The sequence below is a fragment of the Pseudorca crassidens genome, chromosome 10, assembly GCF_039906515.1.
Source record: "Pseudorca crassidens isolate mPseCra1 chromosome 10, mPseCra1.hap1, whole genome shotgun sequence".
Lineage (NCBI taxonomy): Eukaryota > Metazoa > Chordata > Mammalia > Artiodactyla > Delphinidae > Pseudorca > Pseudorca crassidens.
In genome coordinates this window covers 30,829,374-30,849,532 of record NC_090305.1, presented here as the reverse complement: position 1 = coordinate 30,849,532, position 20,159 = coordinate 30,829,374, and the positions used below count along the sequence as shown (strand labels likewise).

General features: G+C 43.4%; 1 protein-coding gene across 5 annotated transcripts in view; it reads left to right on the top strand.

Annotated features, from left to right (window-relative positions):
• The window catches only part of RUNX2 (RUNX family transcription factor 2), a 314,752-nt gene that overhangs the window by 145,051 nt on the left and 149,542 nt on the right, over nucleotides 1-20,159 (top strand). For 4 of the 5 annotated variants that reach the window (XM_067752781.1, XM_067752785.1, XM_067752782.1 and 1 more), the window contains one exon: nucleotides 11,957-12,130. The exons of the other annotated variant lie outside the window; for it this stretch is intronic. In XM_067752781.1, coding sequence (XP_067608882.1) covers nucleotides 11,957-12,130 — 174 coding nt within the window. The remainder of the gene's footprint in view (nucleotides 1-11,956; nucleotides 12,131-20,159) is intronic. 5 annotated transcript variants of the gene reach the window in all.

The following is a 20,159-nucleotide window of genomic DNA, read 5'->3' as shown; positions in this document are numbered from 1 at the left end:
AAAAAAAAGGTAAAACTTGCTATCTTCTAACTCCATTTAACACTACTTTAGATTCCCTTTTATATAACAATAACTTGATCCTACTCAAAATACTTGGCACCTTTAGTGACAGAGTGGAATGTAAGAACACTTTAGCAGATCTGAAAGTGAGTAAACGCTGGTTGTTTTGGAATGAAGAGGGTAGAGTTTTCAGTTCTTTATTCAGAGTTCGCAGAAGATAAGAGTACCGGGATTAACACAATAGACTCCCTTCATTACACATGGCTGAACAAAGCAATTATCTGTCTATCAAGACTGTAGTACATCGTGCAGCAGCGTTTAGGAAGGGTGTGTGGATGGGCGGATAAGCGCTATTCCATTGGAAAGGGCTGCTGATCCACGAGGGAATTTTTCTGAGTTTAACTTGTAAACTGTTTTATTTTGGAGTTTATATCATGTTGCCCTTGCAGTTTAGAGAGAAATGAGGTTGTTATTTTTTTAATGTTGTTGATGGCATTTTTCAGTTCCTTACCCATCTGACTTTTATTAGGGGGGTTATTTCAAAGACATCTCCTGTTTAAGCATGTTTAAACAATCTGTTTGAGACCTGTTGTGTAGATATAAACACAATAGTCCTTTAATGCAGTAGAACAGACTTCTGACAGACACAGCACATAACAGACATCCATCCATTATTGCTTAAGCCGCTGTTCCTTCCATGCCTGACCTGAGAGGGTAACCACAGAGCTCAGCTGACAGCATTGGCCGTTCGGAAGACACTGACATACCCCCTGTTCCTGTCTAGCGAGCAGAGAATTGCAGAGCGGCAGACAATTGGAGAGGCCTTAGACCAGATTAAAACTAAGTACCGTAAATCTGTCTTAATGGCTGTGTTTACCTCTCCTTCTTCTTCATTCCTTTAAAAAAGTAATCAGGTTTTGCAAGCGTTAAGAAAACCACCTCTTCTTGCCAGCTGGACTAGGTCCAGTTTAAGCAAGAAATTCTCCCCCTCCCCCTCTTTTTTCTCCCCTGTCTTTTTCTTTTTTCTTCTTCTATGATCTTCACTGCCATTCAGCACAGCAAGACCAGGCTGCGGGAGCTGGCTGACTTTTTCCTTGGTTATTACTTTTTAACATTTTCTTCCTGTTACAGAAAGGGGAAAATTGAAAATGATGTTCCTCGGCTGTAGCAGCAAATGTCAAGAGAGGAGCCCTTTGCACTTTTTAATTGCTTCGATGTAGTGCTTTTCTTTCTTTGCTCGAAACACACACACAGTCACACAGCACATGCCCCAAACCGTAATAATGAAAGAGAAACAGAGAAGATCGCATGCTAAGGAAACTCAGCCAGGATCCAGGAATTGCGTGACAGTCTGTAGGCTAGCTGTCACTAGACTCTTTGAAGAATAATGCCATCCATGTTTAGCTGGATTATTGGCAAATAAACAGTGATGCTTTTTGTTCGACTATGGAAACTACCATTTCCATTGCCTAAAACGTTACCGTTAAGAAAAAAAAATCTTTACATCTCTCAGTGGGGTCTCTGTAAAGGCCAGTAACACAAAACTGTGGTGTGTATGAATATATTATAGTCAAAGAAGGCAAAGGAAATGTTTTCAGAACTAACACACTCGAGTTTTACTAAGTTTTGTGAGTGAAGTGTGGACATAGAGAAAGAGATCTTTTGTTCATTTCCCAGAAACTGAAGGGAGAGATGCGGATTCTGATGGCCCAGGACAGTTGTGGATGTTGGGTTGTAATTAGTAGAACAAGATGTGTTGTGATAAAACGGAGTCGGTAAGACTGGGTATAATGTAACAAAATCTCTGAATTAAGCTTCTCGGCTTTTTCTTATTGTGTTCCTTTTAGGTCTCTTTTCCTTAGCCTTTTTTCCCCTTCTTTCCTTGTATGGCAGCCTGGCATATGAAAAAGAGGACAGAGGCTGGTCAGGGGCTAGTGTCCAGTGTCACTGCCTACTTCCGTGACTTCAAACAGGTCACAGGGGTTTTCTGGGCATCAATTCCTTTTCTAAAATAAAACATGGTCTGGTGAAATCCACATTCTCTTCCAGCTCTGAAAAATTCGAATTCATATAATCTTATTTTGAATGCGAGTAAAGATGGAGAAAGAAGCATCCCTTGGAAACAACAGGCAGGCAAAGTCAAGGGTAGCAGGATTGGAACTAGAAAGAAGGTGCCAGAGAATTTAGAGGTAAAGAGGCAAAAGTAGATTAGAGACGCATTAGGGCAGAGGAGAGGGGCTGAGTTGAAGTCAGCCAGCTTCCCGGTTTAGTTCTTTTTCCACCGCCTGCAAAAATACTACATCTCCTCCTGTATATTTCCATTACGCTTTCATCTGGTCTTTCTTTACTTTTTTTTTTTTTTTTTTTTTTTGGCGGCACGCGGGCCTCTCACTGTTGTGGCCTCTCCCGTTGCGGAGCACAGGCTCCGGGCGCGCAGGCTCAGCGGCCATGGCTCACGGGCCCAGCCGCTCCACGGCACGTGGGATCCTCCCGGACCGGGACACGAACCCGTGTCCCCTGCATCGGCAGGCGGACTCTCAACCACTGCGCCACCAGGGAAGCCCACTTTACATTTTTAAAATCCTTTTTTCTCCTTACCTCCCGTGAATTTCTCTTTCTTTAGATATTTCAGGTTGCTTGACTCCATTATTTCAAGAAACAGGATTGTACTCTAAGCATATGTTTTTCAGGGGTTATTCCCTGGTGAGCGACTGTCCTTTCTCCCAGATACTTATTCTTCAATTGCCGGGATCTGCCACAGCCTAAAATCTAAAAATTATAGAGTAACTTGCATTTATATGCGTGCGAATGAATATCTCACAATTCTTTCATTTGTGTATTTATCGAAAGATCTTGAATTCTTTAACCTTTAGAAGCCTACATTTTGAAAGAGGCTGTCCTTCAATGATCTCTCTCATGCATCTAATTATATTTAAAAAATGACTCCATACGAATTTGGAAGAGTGAACTTTTTACTCACTGATCTAAACTGGCGCCTCTTATTATTAAAAGAAAGCAAATTCAAGCTTTTAACATTTTTTTCTATGAACTGGAGTTCCTAGAATATTTCTATGGAGTCTATGGCTTAACTATGTAATTATGTCTCTTGAGTAGATTATGTTTTTCTTCCCATAATTATGTTTTTACCCAAGAGACTTGGAAGGCTTCAGACCTCTCTTGGGTGAAATTGTTCTTCTTCTCTTCTTTCCTGATAAACTCTGAATTCTACATGCCTGACTGTTCAAGGGCTCGAAAGAGAGCTCTTGAAGATATGTGGTAGTGATTATCATTTTTTTTTTCCTTTAGAAATTGGTTTATATATTAAGAAGGCCCTTAGAGGGAAGATCTGTTAGTTCATTTTTGAAATGCCATCAGAGAAGAATCTCCTGGAAGGGGATTTGTTTATGATCTGTGGTCCTCTGTCTGAAGCCACACACTAACAGTGGTCTAGGGCTGTCTTGTCTCACAGGCCATCCTGTGTGAGCTCTGGGGCCCCATGCACACATCATATTCCACGGCTGCTAATTTCCAGTGGCTCGGAGGGGCTCCAGGCCTTCCTTAAACATGAAGACAGTTTCTTAGTCCATTTCATTATTCTAGTCCCGAAATAGTTTTTGACCTGAACCAGACAGCATAGTCTTAGGAAAAAGGATGACTCAGCAGCCTTTCCCAGCAAAGATTAGAGACTCATCAATTTTACTGTGGGAAATGTTGCCCAATAACCAGCCTTTTTTTTCCCCCCCTCCTCTCTGACTTTTACTGGACAAAAGGAGAGATAATTCTAAATGTAACAATGTTCTTATTTACTAATTTAACAAGTATTTGTTGTGTGCCTTCTCTGTACCTAGGCTCAAATTTACGTGTTAGATGTAGGACGTGACACCCATCCTCAGGGGGTTCACAGTCAAGTCCAGGAGAATCTAAGATATTAGGGTTTGAAATTTTATATAAATATTTTATATCAATTCACAGAGAGTTAATGCTTACTGAATGCCTACTACACTTAAGTATAACCACATGTAGTGGACAAAAAGCAGTTGTAGCTGCTCTCCGTTTGCTGTGATAGGAACCAGAGGGCTCACCGAGGCCCTAGAGACAGAAAAGACCAGAACAAATGTGGTGACCAGGTTGAGACTGGGAAGGGATTTGGCCAAATGGAGGTGCTGGGGAGAGAGGCAGTTCTGAGTGGAGGAGGCGGCTTGGGCAAAGGCACGGGGACTCTGAAGAACTGTGGGGAGTCCAGTGTGAGTGGGGCACAGGCCGGGAGCAGTATGGTTGGAGCCGTTGGAAGAAAGTGTGATAAGGTCCATTGAGACCGTCTTTTCCAGGTTCTCGTTTACTGGGCTCAGGGGGCTCTGTTTAATTTGATAGACACTGTAAGACGACTGAAAGGGTTTGCGCAGGTACATAACGTTAATGTTAGGATTTAGGGACTGAAAGGACTTTAGAAATTATGGAAACGAACTCTTCGTTTTTGCTAGGTCTCAGAGAGTTCCATTAAACCCTTCCTGTGGTCATACAGCTGGTTGGTGCCCTTTCATATATGCCAGCCTGCTGCTCTGGTATCTTAACCACAAGTGAGAGGTTAGGAGTGGTCCTAGTGGGAATGGAAACTAGGGGCTCATCCCTGTAGATGGGCTAGACCTGCAGAAACTACAGGCATGGGCTTGACCGGATGCTGGGGTCTAGGAAAGGGAGGTGGAAAAGACCTAGGCTGGATTTTGAGCCTGGGAGACTAGAAAACAGTTATATTAATGGAAACAGGGAAATTAGAGGAGAAGCTGGTTGGGACTGTTTGTAGTGGCACAGGGAGGTGTGTCAGGGAGAGGCAAAGAACTTATCTAAACATTGGGTGCATGACAAGGGTACAGGCCTTCGATTTTTAGACTTTCACAAACCGCCAGTGAAATGTAATCATCTGAATGTAAACAGATAAGAGTTTCACTTTTCTCAATAGTATTTTCATTTTCACATGTATGTAGGAATGCAGAAAATCAAGGTTTTTAACCTAGAGCCTCAATAAGGTATTTGGATCCAAACTCTGCATGGCTTCCCTAAGAACTCACTTGAGTCTGTGTCATCTTCCATTTTTGCGGGAATGTAGTGACTGTCATCCTCAGAGGTAAAATTCCAAGTAATTTCATTTGGAATTGAGTTATGACTTTAAAATTAGTCAACCTGTTCCCTAACCCCTCCCTGCAAACACTCTTTCATGTGCCACTTTCAGGGTAGAGAGATTAGAATTGAAGGCATCATTTTTGTCCCCCCAGAACTGCTGTGGAATAGCATCTCTGTTGCATATAACCAATTTACTCTGAAAAATGGTAATTCTAGTTCAAGTCCTCTTCCGTTTTCTTTTTTACTCTCTAAGTCATTGTCACAACATTCTTAGATGGTTCTACCCTGTGGCTTGAGCCCTAGGGTATTGGACCAGATCTCATTCTGTCACTTGACTTGCTGGCAGCAAAGTTAGCTCATGTCTTCCCAGACCCCCCTCTCCTCCAGGTAGGCCTGACGGCATGGCACAGGAGTCTCAGGGGCTGCCAAAGTGTTGTTTTATTGGTCAGGGGATGAAAAGATCTGTCTTAAAAGACAGATTTCCATATATATTGCATCGTTGAAAAGAATTAATGTTGTCAAATGAGAAGTGTCAAGTGATTCGAAGATGGTTTGCCTCTGGTTAGGTTAATATCATATATATGTTCAGCACCATCTTGTCTCACAGGACGTCTATTATCATGGTTCTGTCATTTGTCCTCCAACTAGCTTTTCTCCTTCCTTCTCTGCTTATCAGCATCCTCTTCCACCTTCAAGGACGTAATGATCTCATCGGTGAGGGTTTCCTCTTCCCTGTTAGTCAGCATCAGTTGTTCCCCTGTTCTTCCAATGGCATTTTATTACTTTTTAAAGTTTTTTTTTTATTGTGAAAAATTTCAGACATACATTAAAAGAGATTATATTTCATAAAAACCCCAGGTACCCATCGCCTTGTTTTATAATTAATAGCATTTTGCTCTATTTGTTATTTTGCCGAAATATTTTAGAGCAAATACCAGACATCAGGACATTTAACCTCTAGTTACCCGTTCTAAAACCTAAGGGCATACTACTCTTACATAATCACCAAAAGCACCTCTTCCTTAATATTTTGAAATAGTCCATATTTATATTTTTTCAATTGATCCCCAAACTGTAGCATTTCCGTGATTGTCTCACACAGTCCTCTGCAGTTAGACTTAACTTGCCTTTCTTCCCTACTAGACTGTGCACTGCTTGAGGGCAACGATGTTATCTTATATATTTTCTCCCCGCTCCTCCTTAAAATGCCTAGCGAGACTCACATGGTAGATGCCCAGCACACACTAGCTAGACTAACTGACCTGAATTTGGACGCCATACTGATTCCTGATTGATGCTTTATTGCAGATCTGCCTTTTAACTTTATTTTATTTAAACATTGTATCTTCCTGATACCCAGGATACAAGTAGCTAAATACCTAATAAAATAAGTGAGTGTTTAAAACTGATTAAAAATACTACTGTAAAGAGAGGAGCTGTCAAACATCATGCCCTAGTGACCAGCAAAATGACCCTTCTGTGCCACGTGAGAGCGAAGGGGCTGTGACACGCCCTGCCTGTTGTGAAAGGCGTACCCTTCTGTTAAGTGCACTTGGGCATCCTTCAAGAGGGCTCACTAATTGGCGTACTGCATCACGCTGTGAATACAGGGCACAGAGCGTGAGGTTCTGGCTGGGCGCCCACCCGCCTCTCCAGAGTTGTGAAGCGGTGCTCAATTGACTTTTATAAAAATGGGCGAAATGGGTTACATCAGAGTGGCACGTTTGTTTTTGTAGTTCACATACCACGGTTTCAGAGTCTTCACGGACCAGTTTCAGAAGCGTGATTTTTTAAGCAGAAGTTCTAAGGGCAACATTACCAACTTTCACCGTGGGTGAGTTGCCCTTGGACTGAAAGAGCTGGGTGGGGAAGAATGGGACCATTAGACTATTGGTTGGTGACTTAACCGTTCCTCATGCGTCTTTGCTCTAGGGATGTGTGAATACTGTGACCCTTCCACCACACTTTCTTCTTGTGCCCCTGAATTTGTTGCAACAAAAGTCATATTCAGCCAAACACACTGAACTTTGTGAATGAAATTTGTTCTGAAAACTACTTTTTTTTCCACTTGAAATTCACTTTTGACTGTGATTTTTTCTGAATGACTGATGATGTGCTGTTTTAATCTAAAACAAGCTGGTTGGCAAATGGGAGGGAAAAGAGTCCCAGATCAGCAGTCAGAAGACCTGAGTTCTCGTCCTGCCACTAACTATGTGACTTTGGGCAAGTCACTTCCCCTCTCAGGGACTCAGAGTCCTCTCCGTTAAAGAAGTACACTGCTCTAAAACTGAGAGTCAAAATGATTTCTCTTGTCCTTTTCAGCTCTATGATTCTAAATGACTTGCAGCAATGCTTAAGAATTATAGTAAGAGCAAATGCAGCTTTTTCAGAAAGCAAGCAAAAAAGCTTTCACTTAAATGAACGTTCTTCAGGGAAATTCCTTAGGAAACATCAATAAAGGCTGGTCTCTAAAAAAGGGGTTTCCCTGCTGGATTCACAAGACTGCCAAATAAGAAGGGAATAGTTTTTCTGGGAAAGATAGTGCTATAATATGATATCCTGGGCCAGAAAAATTTCTCTCAACCAAGACATTTATCTAAAAGAGGAGAACATTCATTCATTTATTGTATAAACATTTATTGAGCACCTACTGTACGGCAGGGACTGAACTGGGTTGTGAGAATTACAGCTGTAAACATGCCAGAGCAGTCGTTCTTGTTGGACTCATAGTCTTGCAGGGGAGACAAATCAATGCATGAGATAATTACAGATTGTGGTTACAGCCGTCAAGGAAATAAACAGGGTGTGCTCGAGGGGAGGGCACCTATTCTGGGTCTAGTAGGCAGGCACCTCTCATAGGAGGTGGTGTTCACCCTGAGGTCTAAGGGATGAGAAGGAGTGGGCTGTACAGAGAATCCCGGGGAGAGCATTTCAGGAAAACGGAAAAGTCCTGGAATGGGACACTAAGGGAGACAATGGCAGAGGCCCAGAGAGACATGATGGGGTCCTGGGTGAGGGTTGTGCTGGTGGAACTGAACAGATTCGAGATAGACTTTCAAGATGGAAATGACAAAATCTGTTAATGGATTGAATGTGGGGAGTGAGGGATAAGGGGAAATCAAGGGAAGTGTTAAGGTTTTTGGCTTAAGGGACTGAGTGACTGGTACTGAGATGGGGGACTCTTAGGGAGGAACAGTGTTTCTTGGAGAGAAGAAGCAAGAATTGTGTCTTAAATATGCTGATTTTAAGATACCTTTGAGATGTCCCAGGGGAGAGTCAAAGTCAAGTAGGCAGAGGGACACACAAACCTGGAACTCAGGACAGAGGTCAGGGCTCACCCTAGCGATCGGGGAGGCATGGACGTGAGTCGGTGGCCTTGAGTGAGTGGGGTTGTGGGATCGTCCTGGGCTGTGGCTCTCTACCTCAGCTGCACGTTGGACTATGTCGTGAGCTTTTAAAGAATAACTTTCCCCAGGACCGTCTTCCAGACCTCCCGATTTAATTGAGCTGATGGACATCTATATTTTTCAAAGCTCCGTAGAGAACATTTTTTATTCAGCTTGGATGGGAGAGCCACTGATCAAGGCAGGCAGTGCAACTAGAAAAGGAGATCCAGGACCGAGCTTTTGCATAGTCTTAGATATGCAAGACTGTGCAACGTGGAGACAGCAGTTCTCCATTCTTTATAGCTTCCTCCTGCTTGGAAGATCCACTCTCTGGCCCTTTGGATGAGGTTTGGTTCTCCCTGTACCGTGGCAGAGTACCCTGTCCTGGATTGAAGTCGGTGTACCCTTTGTCTTCCCAGTCCCCAGTTTCCGAAGGGACGGCTTGGGTGCTGAGGACTTAAGTATGTCTTCTTTCAGCCCGTCATTCCTGTGTCACCCTGATGTGGTTTAGCGGTAGCAGTTATTTGTCATGGTTGAAAGATGAAGAACCCGATCGGCTTTTGCTCTTCATTCTCCTGCAAGAATTTTATTGTGGTCGTGGTGGTGGCTGTGAAGGGGCAGACCTTCTAGGAAGAAAAATGGGTATGTTTTTTGTACAGATGCAGCTGCAGATAGATGTTCCCCGAATTACTCTAAGGTGTGTGTAGATACTCGGTAGCTTGCCTTCGAAGATCATTTCCAAAAGGTGATGGAGGCTTTTCCAATTTCACCTGCTCTTAAATTTCTCACACACATCCGTACTCCTCCGCGTTCTTTATTCTTGCCTACGACCTCCTATCACTGCCCCGAAGCACCGGACTCAGAGAAAATAAACGTGTCCTCACGCATTTGTGTACTGAGTTCACATCTCATTCGGTCTCCATGAAAACCTAACGAAAGGGCTGTAGAAAGCAGAGGCAAAGCTTATTAAATTTTCTTGTGACCCATGGCCCACATAAAGCCTCAGTATGTAAAGGAACCATGCAAGATCGTGTAGCCCTCCCCGCTCCCCCAGCCCTCAGGGAATCTGCCATTCCAAAAATATGGCCTATTAAATAACTTCCAGGGACAATTCCATAAGCTTTCTTGTTAATGTTTACAGCTGTATCAACACCACAGCAATCCTTTATTTTTTTTGGTATGTGTATGAGGAACAGAATCCATGGATCTAAGTGTGACAAGTACTGTACGATTCTCTAATCGTGAACCTTGTAAGACACAGCGAGGTGTAGTGATGGAAGTTTCTTTAGGGTAATGGGTGAGCTGTTAACTTTGTAACTGAATCCTTGCTGCTGCTTCTGCCTGCCTTGAAAAACAGCCTGACACCTCCCAGGGCTTAGTCCTCAGGTGCCTCACCTTGGCGATCTGAATATTTTCAGTCCTTCGTAGCAGCTGGGAGAGGAAGGGAGAAGCTGGGGTCCAGCATGGATGGTGCCACATGGTGTATGGAAGGCTGAGTCCACTAGGACGCGGGCTGCATCCTGGTCCAGGCTGAGCTAGTCAGTAGCTAAGACCCATGGGCTAGTTGTTTTCTCTCTGCAGGCCTTGGTCACTTCATCTGTGAACACCTCACTTCCTGGGGTCTGGGGGCTGTTTTGGGTAATCCCTAATAGATTTAGGGATTACTCCTTTAGAGTTTTTGTGTTGGGTAATCCCTAATAGATTTAGGGAATAATCCTTTAGATTTCTAAAATCTATGTGTAATATGGATTAAAAAGTCCTAAATGGTGGGGAAAACGACTATCAGTAAGCAATGAGTTTCCCTAGTTTTTCCTGATCATTTTTCTCCCAATCTTAGCCCCTCATTTGTAGCACATGCCCCAGACTTACACTGGCAGGAAATAGGGTGGTGGGTGCATTTCAGTTAATGGGCCTTAGTTGGAACATGTTTGGCTGGGGAGACAGCTACACTCCTATTACCAAACCTTGGCTTCCTGTCTGTTTTCTTTGGGCTGGGTAGGCAATGAAAAAGGAGACAGGAAAATACATTTGGGGGCAAGTAAAATAAGGAATTTGTCTTAGGAAGACAGCTTATAGTTGGGAAATTCTAATGTTCAGCTTAACCCTGTCCTGATATATTCCTCTTGTCCTGTACTAAGTGGGAGATGAGGTGTTGTTCTTGCTACTTGTGGAATCTACCTTGCCATTCTCGAAGGCTCTTAATAATCCTCCTTCAAGGGTTTCTTCTGTTATAGATACTACTCCTAATGCCCTTAACTTTTCCTGCAAATTCTTACTCTAGTCATCATCTGAAACGGCTCTTCTTTGAATCAGCTTCCGTTACTTAACATTTTACTAAACTGTTGGGGCAACGTACCAGGGCTTCACTGGTACGGAACATGGAAGATATTTCTGTTTAGGCAGTAGGCATTATTGTACTCGTTCACCATAGTCCCACTCTACGGCTTCACACTTAACTAACGTCACATCAAGCTTCAGGTGTTTTCCAGTTATACCTGCACCAAGGCAATACCATGCTCTTTGCTAGGAATGATTGGATGATTTTTAAAAAGTCTTAGTACCTTGTTTATATTTCAACTTACATAGTTCTTGAATATCTAGAATTTCTGTGGATTTTACACTTGAATAAACTAGAAGAGAGACCAAGTGAGGTTTTTGTTTTTGTTTTTTTAAATAGTGGATTCTCCACATTCACAGGGTAACCCAAAGGGTAGTTTTCAGTTTCTCTTACAGAACCACAGCACTAGATTTAAAATAAAAAAAGCATTCTCGCTGATTTAACATAGTTTATTATGCGCTTTCAGGCTTTGGCGTATCACAAAATGTCCACATTCCTCTCGAGGATTTGAGTTTCCTTGCCTGTATTTCTGTTTTCCTCTTAAAGGGGTTTCTCGGTTTGAGTTTTCATTTTTCAGAAAGGAGTCTCCGTAAGGTACAGTGGTAACATAAAAAAGAAAAAGTCACTTATGGTCATCACGGAAGTGTCCCTTTAACAGAAGTGTTTGTCTCTGTTTCTGCCCCAAGTATGGCCCACTGTGTGTCCCATGCACAGATTCTCAACTTTCAGGGGAGGTTTCCTCCTTCATGAAATGAGCAAACACAGCCCAGGACACAGTCACCTTTCCCAGCCTCCCCGAGAGGCCAGAGGGGGCGCCCAGAGAGTCCCTCTTGGGCTCTGGTGTCTGGGCCTCACCGCTGATACTTGGCCCCGAGTCACCCTCTGGGCCCCTCCGCTCTCCATTCCTAGAACAGAACCAGGGATGCTTGCCACCGGACGATGCTTATCACAAAGCCCTTTGAAATGGGAGGCATTATATAGACGCATCATTATAAAGATCAGTATTGACGATTCCTTCGCTTAAACCCCTAGTATGTATGTTCACGTATCTATTTAGCATGGTCAATTGTTCAGCTAATTAATATGCTTTTATTTTATGATTTGCTGTTTCCAGGGCACAGACAGAAGCTTGATGACTCTAAACCTAGTTTGTTCTCTGACCGCCTCAGTGATTTAGGGCGCATTCCTCATCCCAGTATGAGAGTAGGTGTCCCGCCTCAGAACCCACGGCCCTCCCTGAACTCTGCACCAAGTCCTTTTAATCCACAAGGACAGAGTCAGATTACAGGTAAGACAGACTCCTAGGTCTCACTTTCGCAGACTCCGGCAGGCTGGGGGTGAGGGGCTGCCTGACAGATGAGACGCGTTCACTTCAAAGCTTCTGGAGCTGGGAAATGGCTTATGATGAAAGAAATCAACACTTGAAGACACTGGCCTTCTTTTTTTTTTCTTTTTAATAAAAACCAAATACCAGTATCCACTAACTTTGGGATAAAATTTGGGGGAAGTTTCTACTGATGCTGTCCTCTGTAGCGATGTCAGTCTGCACACTGGTGGGACGGTAATACCATGCTGTCTGGGAGAATGTTTGTTGTCAGTTTCTATATTGTGTCCAGGTGGTGCAGGGGATAACATCACACCCTCACTGTTGGAAAATTAGCATTACCATCTCAGATCTGGGCTAATGTTTCTTACATGTATAACTGTTTCATTAAGTTGGCTGGAAAATTGCCCTGGGCTAACAGGTAGCCTTAATTGCTGGTTATAAGGCAAGACCAAGGAGCGGCCCATCGGGCAGACAGAAGTCCCCTCTGATTCACACTGAGCTCCCGTTCTCCATGTGACATTTCTCTTTATGCATTCCAGTGTGCTTCTTGCTTTACTTTCTTCTTAAAAATTAATATCAGCATCGCATTACAGACCAATCATTCACATTTGGTGCGTTAAGACTCCCAACCCTTTTTTTTTTTCCTGCCCCACTTGGGCAAAAGCAGATCTTCCTGTAGGACTAGTCTGCTTGCTTTTATGCCATGGTGACAAGAGAGTGTGCTAATCATCATAGGTCTTTCATTTGCAGATCACAGTACTGAGAGCAGCAAGGAACTCAACATGTCATCTAGTTACTATTGTTGGCAGAGCGACTAGATGGGAAGGAAAATAACTCAAAATGTACAATAAACTCTCAACTTGGATCTTGTCTAATGGTTAGGTTTTTGTCTGTAGCCGTTAGGTTTTGAGTGTCTTTAACGGTTTATAAGCATAATTGTTTGTAAACAAAATTACCTACCTCTCCTTCTGTCCTGCCCTTATTAGGTATATGTCTTTTTGGATATTTACTTAGGTTTCTGTGGGTCTATGTGTATTAGTCTGAATATATGGATATGCCTGAGTATGTATTTTTAAAATAATATAGAACTATAAAAATAAAATATCTAAACACTGAAGAGAACCAGATATCTGCATGAGAGAAGAAACATAGAACGCTGTGAAGAATAGCCATGTGTTAGGTTTAAATAAATCTCCAGTTATTGAAATGTAGGAGTCAGGTTAGTGTGTTCACTAGACATGGGTCCTTGATGAAAATGCCAGGGTGAAATTCACACCAACTTGTGAATTTGAAGCTTGTCGCTATGCGGCGTGCTACTACATTTAAAGTAATGGACTGAATTTTTTTATTTTTTATTTTTTTATTGACATATAGTTTTTACAATATTATATTAGTTTCAGATGTACAACGTAGTGATTCAAAATTTTTATTGATTATACTCTGTTTATAGTTATTATAAAATATTGGCTGTATTCGCCATGCTATACAATACATCCTTATGGCTTATTTATTTTATATACAGTAGTTTGTTAAAGTGATGGATTTTAGATCATTGATTAAGGTTCATAACAGCTGTACTTTTGTCTTTATAGTAATCCTTAGATTCTGTGTGTGTGTGTGTGTGTGTGTGTGTATGTGTGGAGAAGTATGTGTATACATATATGGAAGTGTTTATATATGATTTGTAAGGGTCTTACGATGGCTAATAAGATATATATAAGAAAAATATATGTTCTGTGATTTGGCAACCCCTGGGTTCTTTAAATGTGTGATTTCTATATTTTAATCCTTAACTGTTTACTAATTATATTTTGCTGATGGCTAACGCCTTTAAAATGGCCTTCGGAACCTGTGTGCTGCTAGATTCATTTAAGAAGCAGCTTTTCTCAAGGCTTTGTCCTCAAACCTAAAGATGACACCAGAAAATAGGACCCAGAGGACATTTTAGAATCCAAAGCCTCCTTAGATATCATTAACCGAAAGCTAGGTAAACGTTGTGAAGAGGATCTACATTTTAGCAGCACCCCTGACCCCACATATGAGTGCAGAGAGGGAGGCTCCAAGGAGGCCCGGGGCACGTTGCTGCCGGATGAGCATGTGAGCCGAGCAAAAGCCTGGCCACCTCCACCAACCATGCTCACCTCCAGGCATCAGCCTCCTCCCCGTCAGGAGGCTCACGGAGGTTAAGCTCCTTGTCTGCAGTTTTTTTTTTTTTTTTTTTTTTTTTTTGCGGTACGTGGACCTCTCACTGTTGTGGCCTCTCCCGTTGCAGAGCACAGGCTCCGGACGCGCAGGCTCAGTGGCCATGGCTCACGGGCCCAGCCGCTCCACTGCATGTGGGATCTTCCCGGACCGGGGCACGAACCCGTGTCCCCTGCATCGGCAGGCGGACTCTCAACCACTGCACCGCCAGGGAAGCCCCTTGTCTGCAGTTTTACAGCACGTTAGTGACAGAGCAGAATTCGGTCTCTTGACTCCTAAGGCAGTATGTTTGGTCTTATACCATATCATGCTGCAATTCCATCATGATCATTTAAAAACAGTATTTCAATATTCACTGGATGTATTCTTAAAAACGAAAATATCACTTTCTGGAATTATAGTACAAGAGTATTAGCTCTGCGTTTTGGGATGATGGCATCAGTGGAACTGATTCATAGATGAATCTCCTCATTTTTTAAAGTATCCACAAGGTATTGGGCCCTACAACTTCCTTGAGCTTTCCAAATTTGCGGACTTACACACACATTCATGCTGCCCCTACCCACTGTTGGCCACATGCCCTTTCTTTAAACCCCCGCATGTCGTCAGTGAGACAATACAAGTATCTACCCATAACCAAAGATGTGCGGAGTTCTACAATGACCTGGATTATTAGGACAACCCAGAAACATCCGTCGCAGCAGCAACTTCAAAGTGAATTGAATAGATCATTTTTTTCTCCCTGGATTCATTTTCTTATTTATTTAATAAGTGTAAGTTAGAGTGAACCACATGTAGAGAATTGGGTCTTAGGGAACATGGGGGAGAGCAGAAAAGTTCTGTCCTTGAGTTAAAGTCTAAGTGAAGAGTTATCTTTCCCAGCCCTTGTACAGCCACATTCTATCCCAAGGCTATAATGTACACGTCTTCCCTCTGTACCCCCTGACTTACACTGTTCTATCTATGGCGGTCTCTTTCTGTTGACAAGATCCACCCATCCTTCAAGGTCACTGTTATCTTCTTCATGAAAGTCTTGGAACCTTCATCTAGAGGCTGCTTCTCCATCCTCTAAGCTTCAGTTGAGATAGCCTTACTTTATGGCTTCTGTATCTCCCCTCTAGATTAGAAATTCTCTGAGGGATTTATTCCAGGCGTTTATTTTCTTTTGTGCCTAGCACAGTGGTAGCTAGCGTCTCATTAAATGTCGAATGAATGAAAGTTTAGATAAGAAGAAATCATCGCAAGAAGGGTTGGACTATCATGCCTGGTTCGTGTTGACCGTTCTTTCTGATTTCCCACCCCAGGGTGCCTTTGTTCCCTTCCGATGAACAATAACAGCAGAAATCACATTTCAGTAGAACACGTACGTTTCAGTAGAACACGTACATTTCAGTAGAGCTACGTAACCATGTATGTAGAACACGTACATGGTTAAACCATTTGGTATCATTTCAGTTTAGGGTCTACATTTTCACATGATTAAATTTCAATTCTCCTTAAGAGACCGGATTTTGTAACTTCTTTGCAATATGCCACACCTGCATTTTAGTTCACGTAATCCTTTGGCTAAAGGTATTTGTAACAGAAAGGGCCCAGTTATCTCTCATCGACCGGCTTGGCTCTCTTGATATCTCAAGCTCTTACCCCCAAACTGTAGACAGTGATCATGGTTGTATAGTCACTGTGAGTTCTCCTACATGCCAGCATAGAAGGCAAGTCGAACTCGCAGAAAAGTGAAATGAAATTAGGAATTGTAAAGTGAAGAAGTCCTAAGCCTTTAGTGTTTCATATTAGTGTGTCTTACAGTTCCTAGGGCTCAAGGTCCTGGCCATATGGTGGGCTGGCTTCTTTGCAGTGCAGGTCTGACCTGTCACTCTGTTGAGGTCTTTAATGGTGACGTTCTGCCTGAGGGCCCAGGGCCTCCCCATGGCTTCCTGAGGAAGTTGCTTCCTCTGCACCTCTTTTTTTTTTTAAATATTTCAGACATCGGTTGCCTGTCTCTGGGTGCTAGGAAACACCTAGCTTGTCACAAATGTCCACTTCTTTTGATTCAGAGCATGGTGGTAGCAGTGCAGTAGGGAGACTGTGCTAGGAGATGTTGCTCAAGATAAGCACTGTTTCGAACTCAGTACTCTCTGGGTGGGTGAGCCGCATCTAGAGGATAAAAAAGCTGACTCAGGCCCTTGGTGGATTGGGAAATTCATGTAACCTTGGGGGTGGGCATTCTGCGATTTTATTGAGTGATTATTTTTTGCCAGGCATTAATGTAAGAGAACAAGATAGTGTAGTTACTCTTCACCAGGGGCTCACATTTTAGTGACATAGAGTCAGCGACTGGGTCAATAAGCATACATGCAAGGTAATTTCAGATAATAACAGAAGCTTTGGGGAAGTGAAATAGAGTGGTGGGAGAGAGAGCAGTGTAGGGAGGGAAGAAGCTAATTTTGGTTGGAAAGTTTGAAGAGCTTTGCAGATCTCTGAGGAACAGCATTTCTGGCCAAGGGGAAACTCAGGCAAAGGCTCTCAGGGAGCAGTGATGCGGTGTGTGCAGGGGACAGAAAGGTCAGGATAGGTAGAGCGGAGTGAAAAAGGGGAGCGGGCAGGGGCTCGATTAAGGAGAGTCTTCAAGGCCCTGGTAAGGAGTGTGGGTTTTGTCCAGACCACAGTGGGGCGCTATTGAAGGATGTGAAGCAAGAGAATGACATTATCTTATTCACATGCTTTTAAGAACTCCTCTGGCTGCTGTGTGAAGCATGGATCATAAGGGGGCAGTGGTAGGAGCAGGGTCATCCTTTAGGAAGTGACTGCAGTAGCCCCAGAGGGGATGAAGGATGGTCGCATTCAGAACTCAGGTCAAATGTTGTCACCTCTGTCGGGCTTCTTCCAGCCCACCCAAGCTGAGTCTCAGGCTCCCACACCACCGTTGCACGTGGTGACAGTTATTTGTGTACACGTCTGTCTCCTCCGTCAGAGTTTGAACTTTCAAAGCCTAGGGCCATGTTTTACTGACCTGTGTGCCCCTGTTGTCTTCTGTGGTGCCCACTGCTTGGCGACTTTCGGTTTGGTGATGAATGGATGAACCGGTGTTCGACTTCTTCAGGAAGTGTGGCCCATTATTATCCTACCCTGAATATTCTTCTGGTGCCTGTTTGAGTGGATTACTCTTAGCTGCCGTTTGTTGACTGTGTATCGTGTAGCAGGCATTTCTCACAACGGTGCTATGAGATGGGTGGCGTTGTTGTAAAACCGAGGGTCCGAGAGGCTAGCAACTTGCTCAAGGTCCCACTTACACACCAGTGAGTCATAAATATAGGAATTAAGGCCAGATTTATGTAGCTGGGGGGTCCTGTGCACTCAGCCACCAGGCACCCTCAGGAGGCTGCAGCGTACGTCCCGCTTGGCCCCGTTTCCTCCCATGTCAGACTTTCATTTGTGCAGCTCTTTTCCATTTACAAACTAGTTTTACATAAAGTTCTCGTTAAAGCCTTAAAACAGTTCTGTAAAGGACATATTTTATAGGTGGAGGAAATGGACTCTTCGAGGAATGAGCTGCTAAAGGCCTCTTGAGCTACTATAGTTGACTGTGAGTTCCAGACTCTTAGTGGGCAACCAGCCTCATGGCCATTGAGTCGGCCATGTTGCTGACTGTCTAAGTGGCACGTGTCCTAATGGACCAATGTCTTTTTCTTTCTCCATCAGATATTATTTAGGATCCTCAGAGACGAAATGTTCATGAAAGGGATGCATTAGGAGTATCTGAACTAAGTTTTAAAATGCAATATAATTGCTTTTGCTAATTAAAGGACAGTTCTTTACGAGCCTATATTCAAGGTCACCTTTTGAGGGATATCTTGAAAATCAACTTGCCAGGCATCATGTAGGATGATGATGATCTTATCAGCAGTGACCTTGCCTGAAGCGAAGTCGTTTCCGGCCAACTTCAGTCTGCTGCTGTGTCCCCTTGGCAAACATGCCCCTTTAAGCAATAAGAGGATCCTGGCCAGCTGGGCTTCAGCTGTGTATGTGTTTGGCTGTTTTAGCCCTCAGGCCGCTGTGCTCGCACTGAGACATTTACCAGCAAAGCCTTTTAGAAATAGGAAAGCACAGCTGAGCAGCCGTGTCCCAAACTACCGTCCTATTCAAGTGCCGAGTGACCCCGCAATTCTTTCGGGTGAAAACAAGTGGGGAGGTGAAGCGGGCGAGGGTGGGTGGCGGTGGCTGTGAGTGTGAGGAGGATGAACCCACGAGGGGCACAGTGACTGTTACTGAGCAGGAAGGATGACTGCGGGTGCCTTCAGCGTGAGAAGAATTGTAGGATGTGGGGAGTGGGAGTCAAATGAGGTCCCCTGCTTTACGATCACTGTGGTCCTACTCACCTATAGGCATCTCGTGTCTTAAGGAACTGAAATCACCACACTCAAGGCAGGTGGTTGGAAGTTCTGTTCTTTCAGTTGGGTGGTGCTGTGTTTTCATTTCTGAAGTTACTGCAGAGTCTTGTCCTGTCTTCTTCCTTTGAGATCTTTTGGGCAGAATAACCAGGAAAATTTGCTGCTGCCACGCACACGTGTGAGCGGGAAAGCTCTTCAGAGGAGGTTGCTGGTTACAGTTCTTATGAAGAAATAGCACAAATCCTGTGTGTGAACACAATTTCACACCTCTTCAGCTGTGGCAGCCATCTACTAAGGAAGAGTGGAGTTCAGGTCCGGCCTGGGCTGCTTTGAAGGATAAAGCTCAGTATGACCCTGTGAAGAGCTGGCTGTCAGTGTGCTGTGTGGTCACTGCAACTGTTGGCATCATTCGTAGATGAGCTCCTTAAAGGTCTCGGGACTTCTGTCGGTTGGAATTCCCTATTAACTGAAGATGTTCTGACTTTATTACGCTTTTGGAAAAACACAAGACGGGTAATGTTCCAAGAAAAATCAATTTCTTGAGTTCCAAAATCTTGTCTTCGTAATGTTCTCCTGTCTGGAATACAAGGTGCTCAGTTAATATCGAATCATGATAAGGAGAATCGATCTCCTTCATGATGCCTCTTCTTGTCCTTCCCCAAGACTCTTCCATTTCTAGCCTGACTTAAGGACTCTGCCCAGAGGAAGTCTGGGTTTCGTTCTCTCATCCTTTTCCAAAGCATCATCTTTCTCTTTGTAGTTTTATATTTAGTTTGAGCTTTACGTATATGTATGTGTGTATACGTGTACACATATGTATGCGTGTCTTTACTAGTTGCCTAGGGACCCTTCTTGCCCCTTTTTACCTCTTGCTATGGATTCTGGGAAGAATGATCAGAATAGGAGTCGAACTTTGAATGAAATATTCAACCTCCAGGGCTACCCCAGGAGAGGGGCGAGTCAGGCATGCGGTTTGATATAGTGGATGCTCTAATTGTGTATTTTGATGCTGAATTGTGGATGGGCACCCAGGCCTTCAAACAGAGAGCTGGAGTTTATTGTACTATGTGGTATTAATAGCAGCAACATTATATTACAGATGTTATCAGTTTGAAAAGTATTTTCATTCCATTTTTTTCATTTTAATATATGCAGAAGTATTCCAGGAATAAAATTGTATGGCACTATTCCCAGTTAAGACCATCAGATTCTTTCCAGGGCTTTGTTTATTTTGATAAGGACTTGCTTTTTAACTGTTTAAAAACAGTTGGTTGTAACAGATTTCACAGAAGAGTCAGTAAGAGGACAGATTTCACAGAAGAGTCAGTATTGTGAACCCTGTTTAGCGAATAAGAAAACTTAGGCGGGCTTCCCTGGTGGCGCAGTGGTTGAGAGTCCGC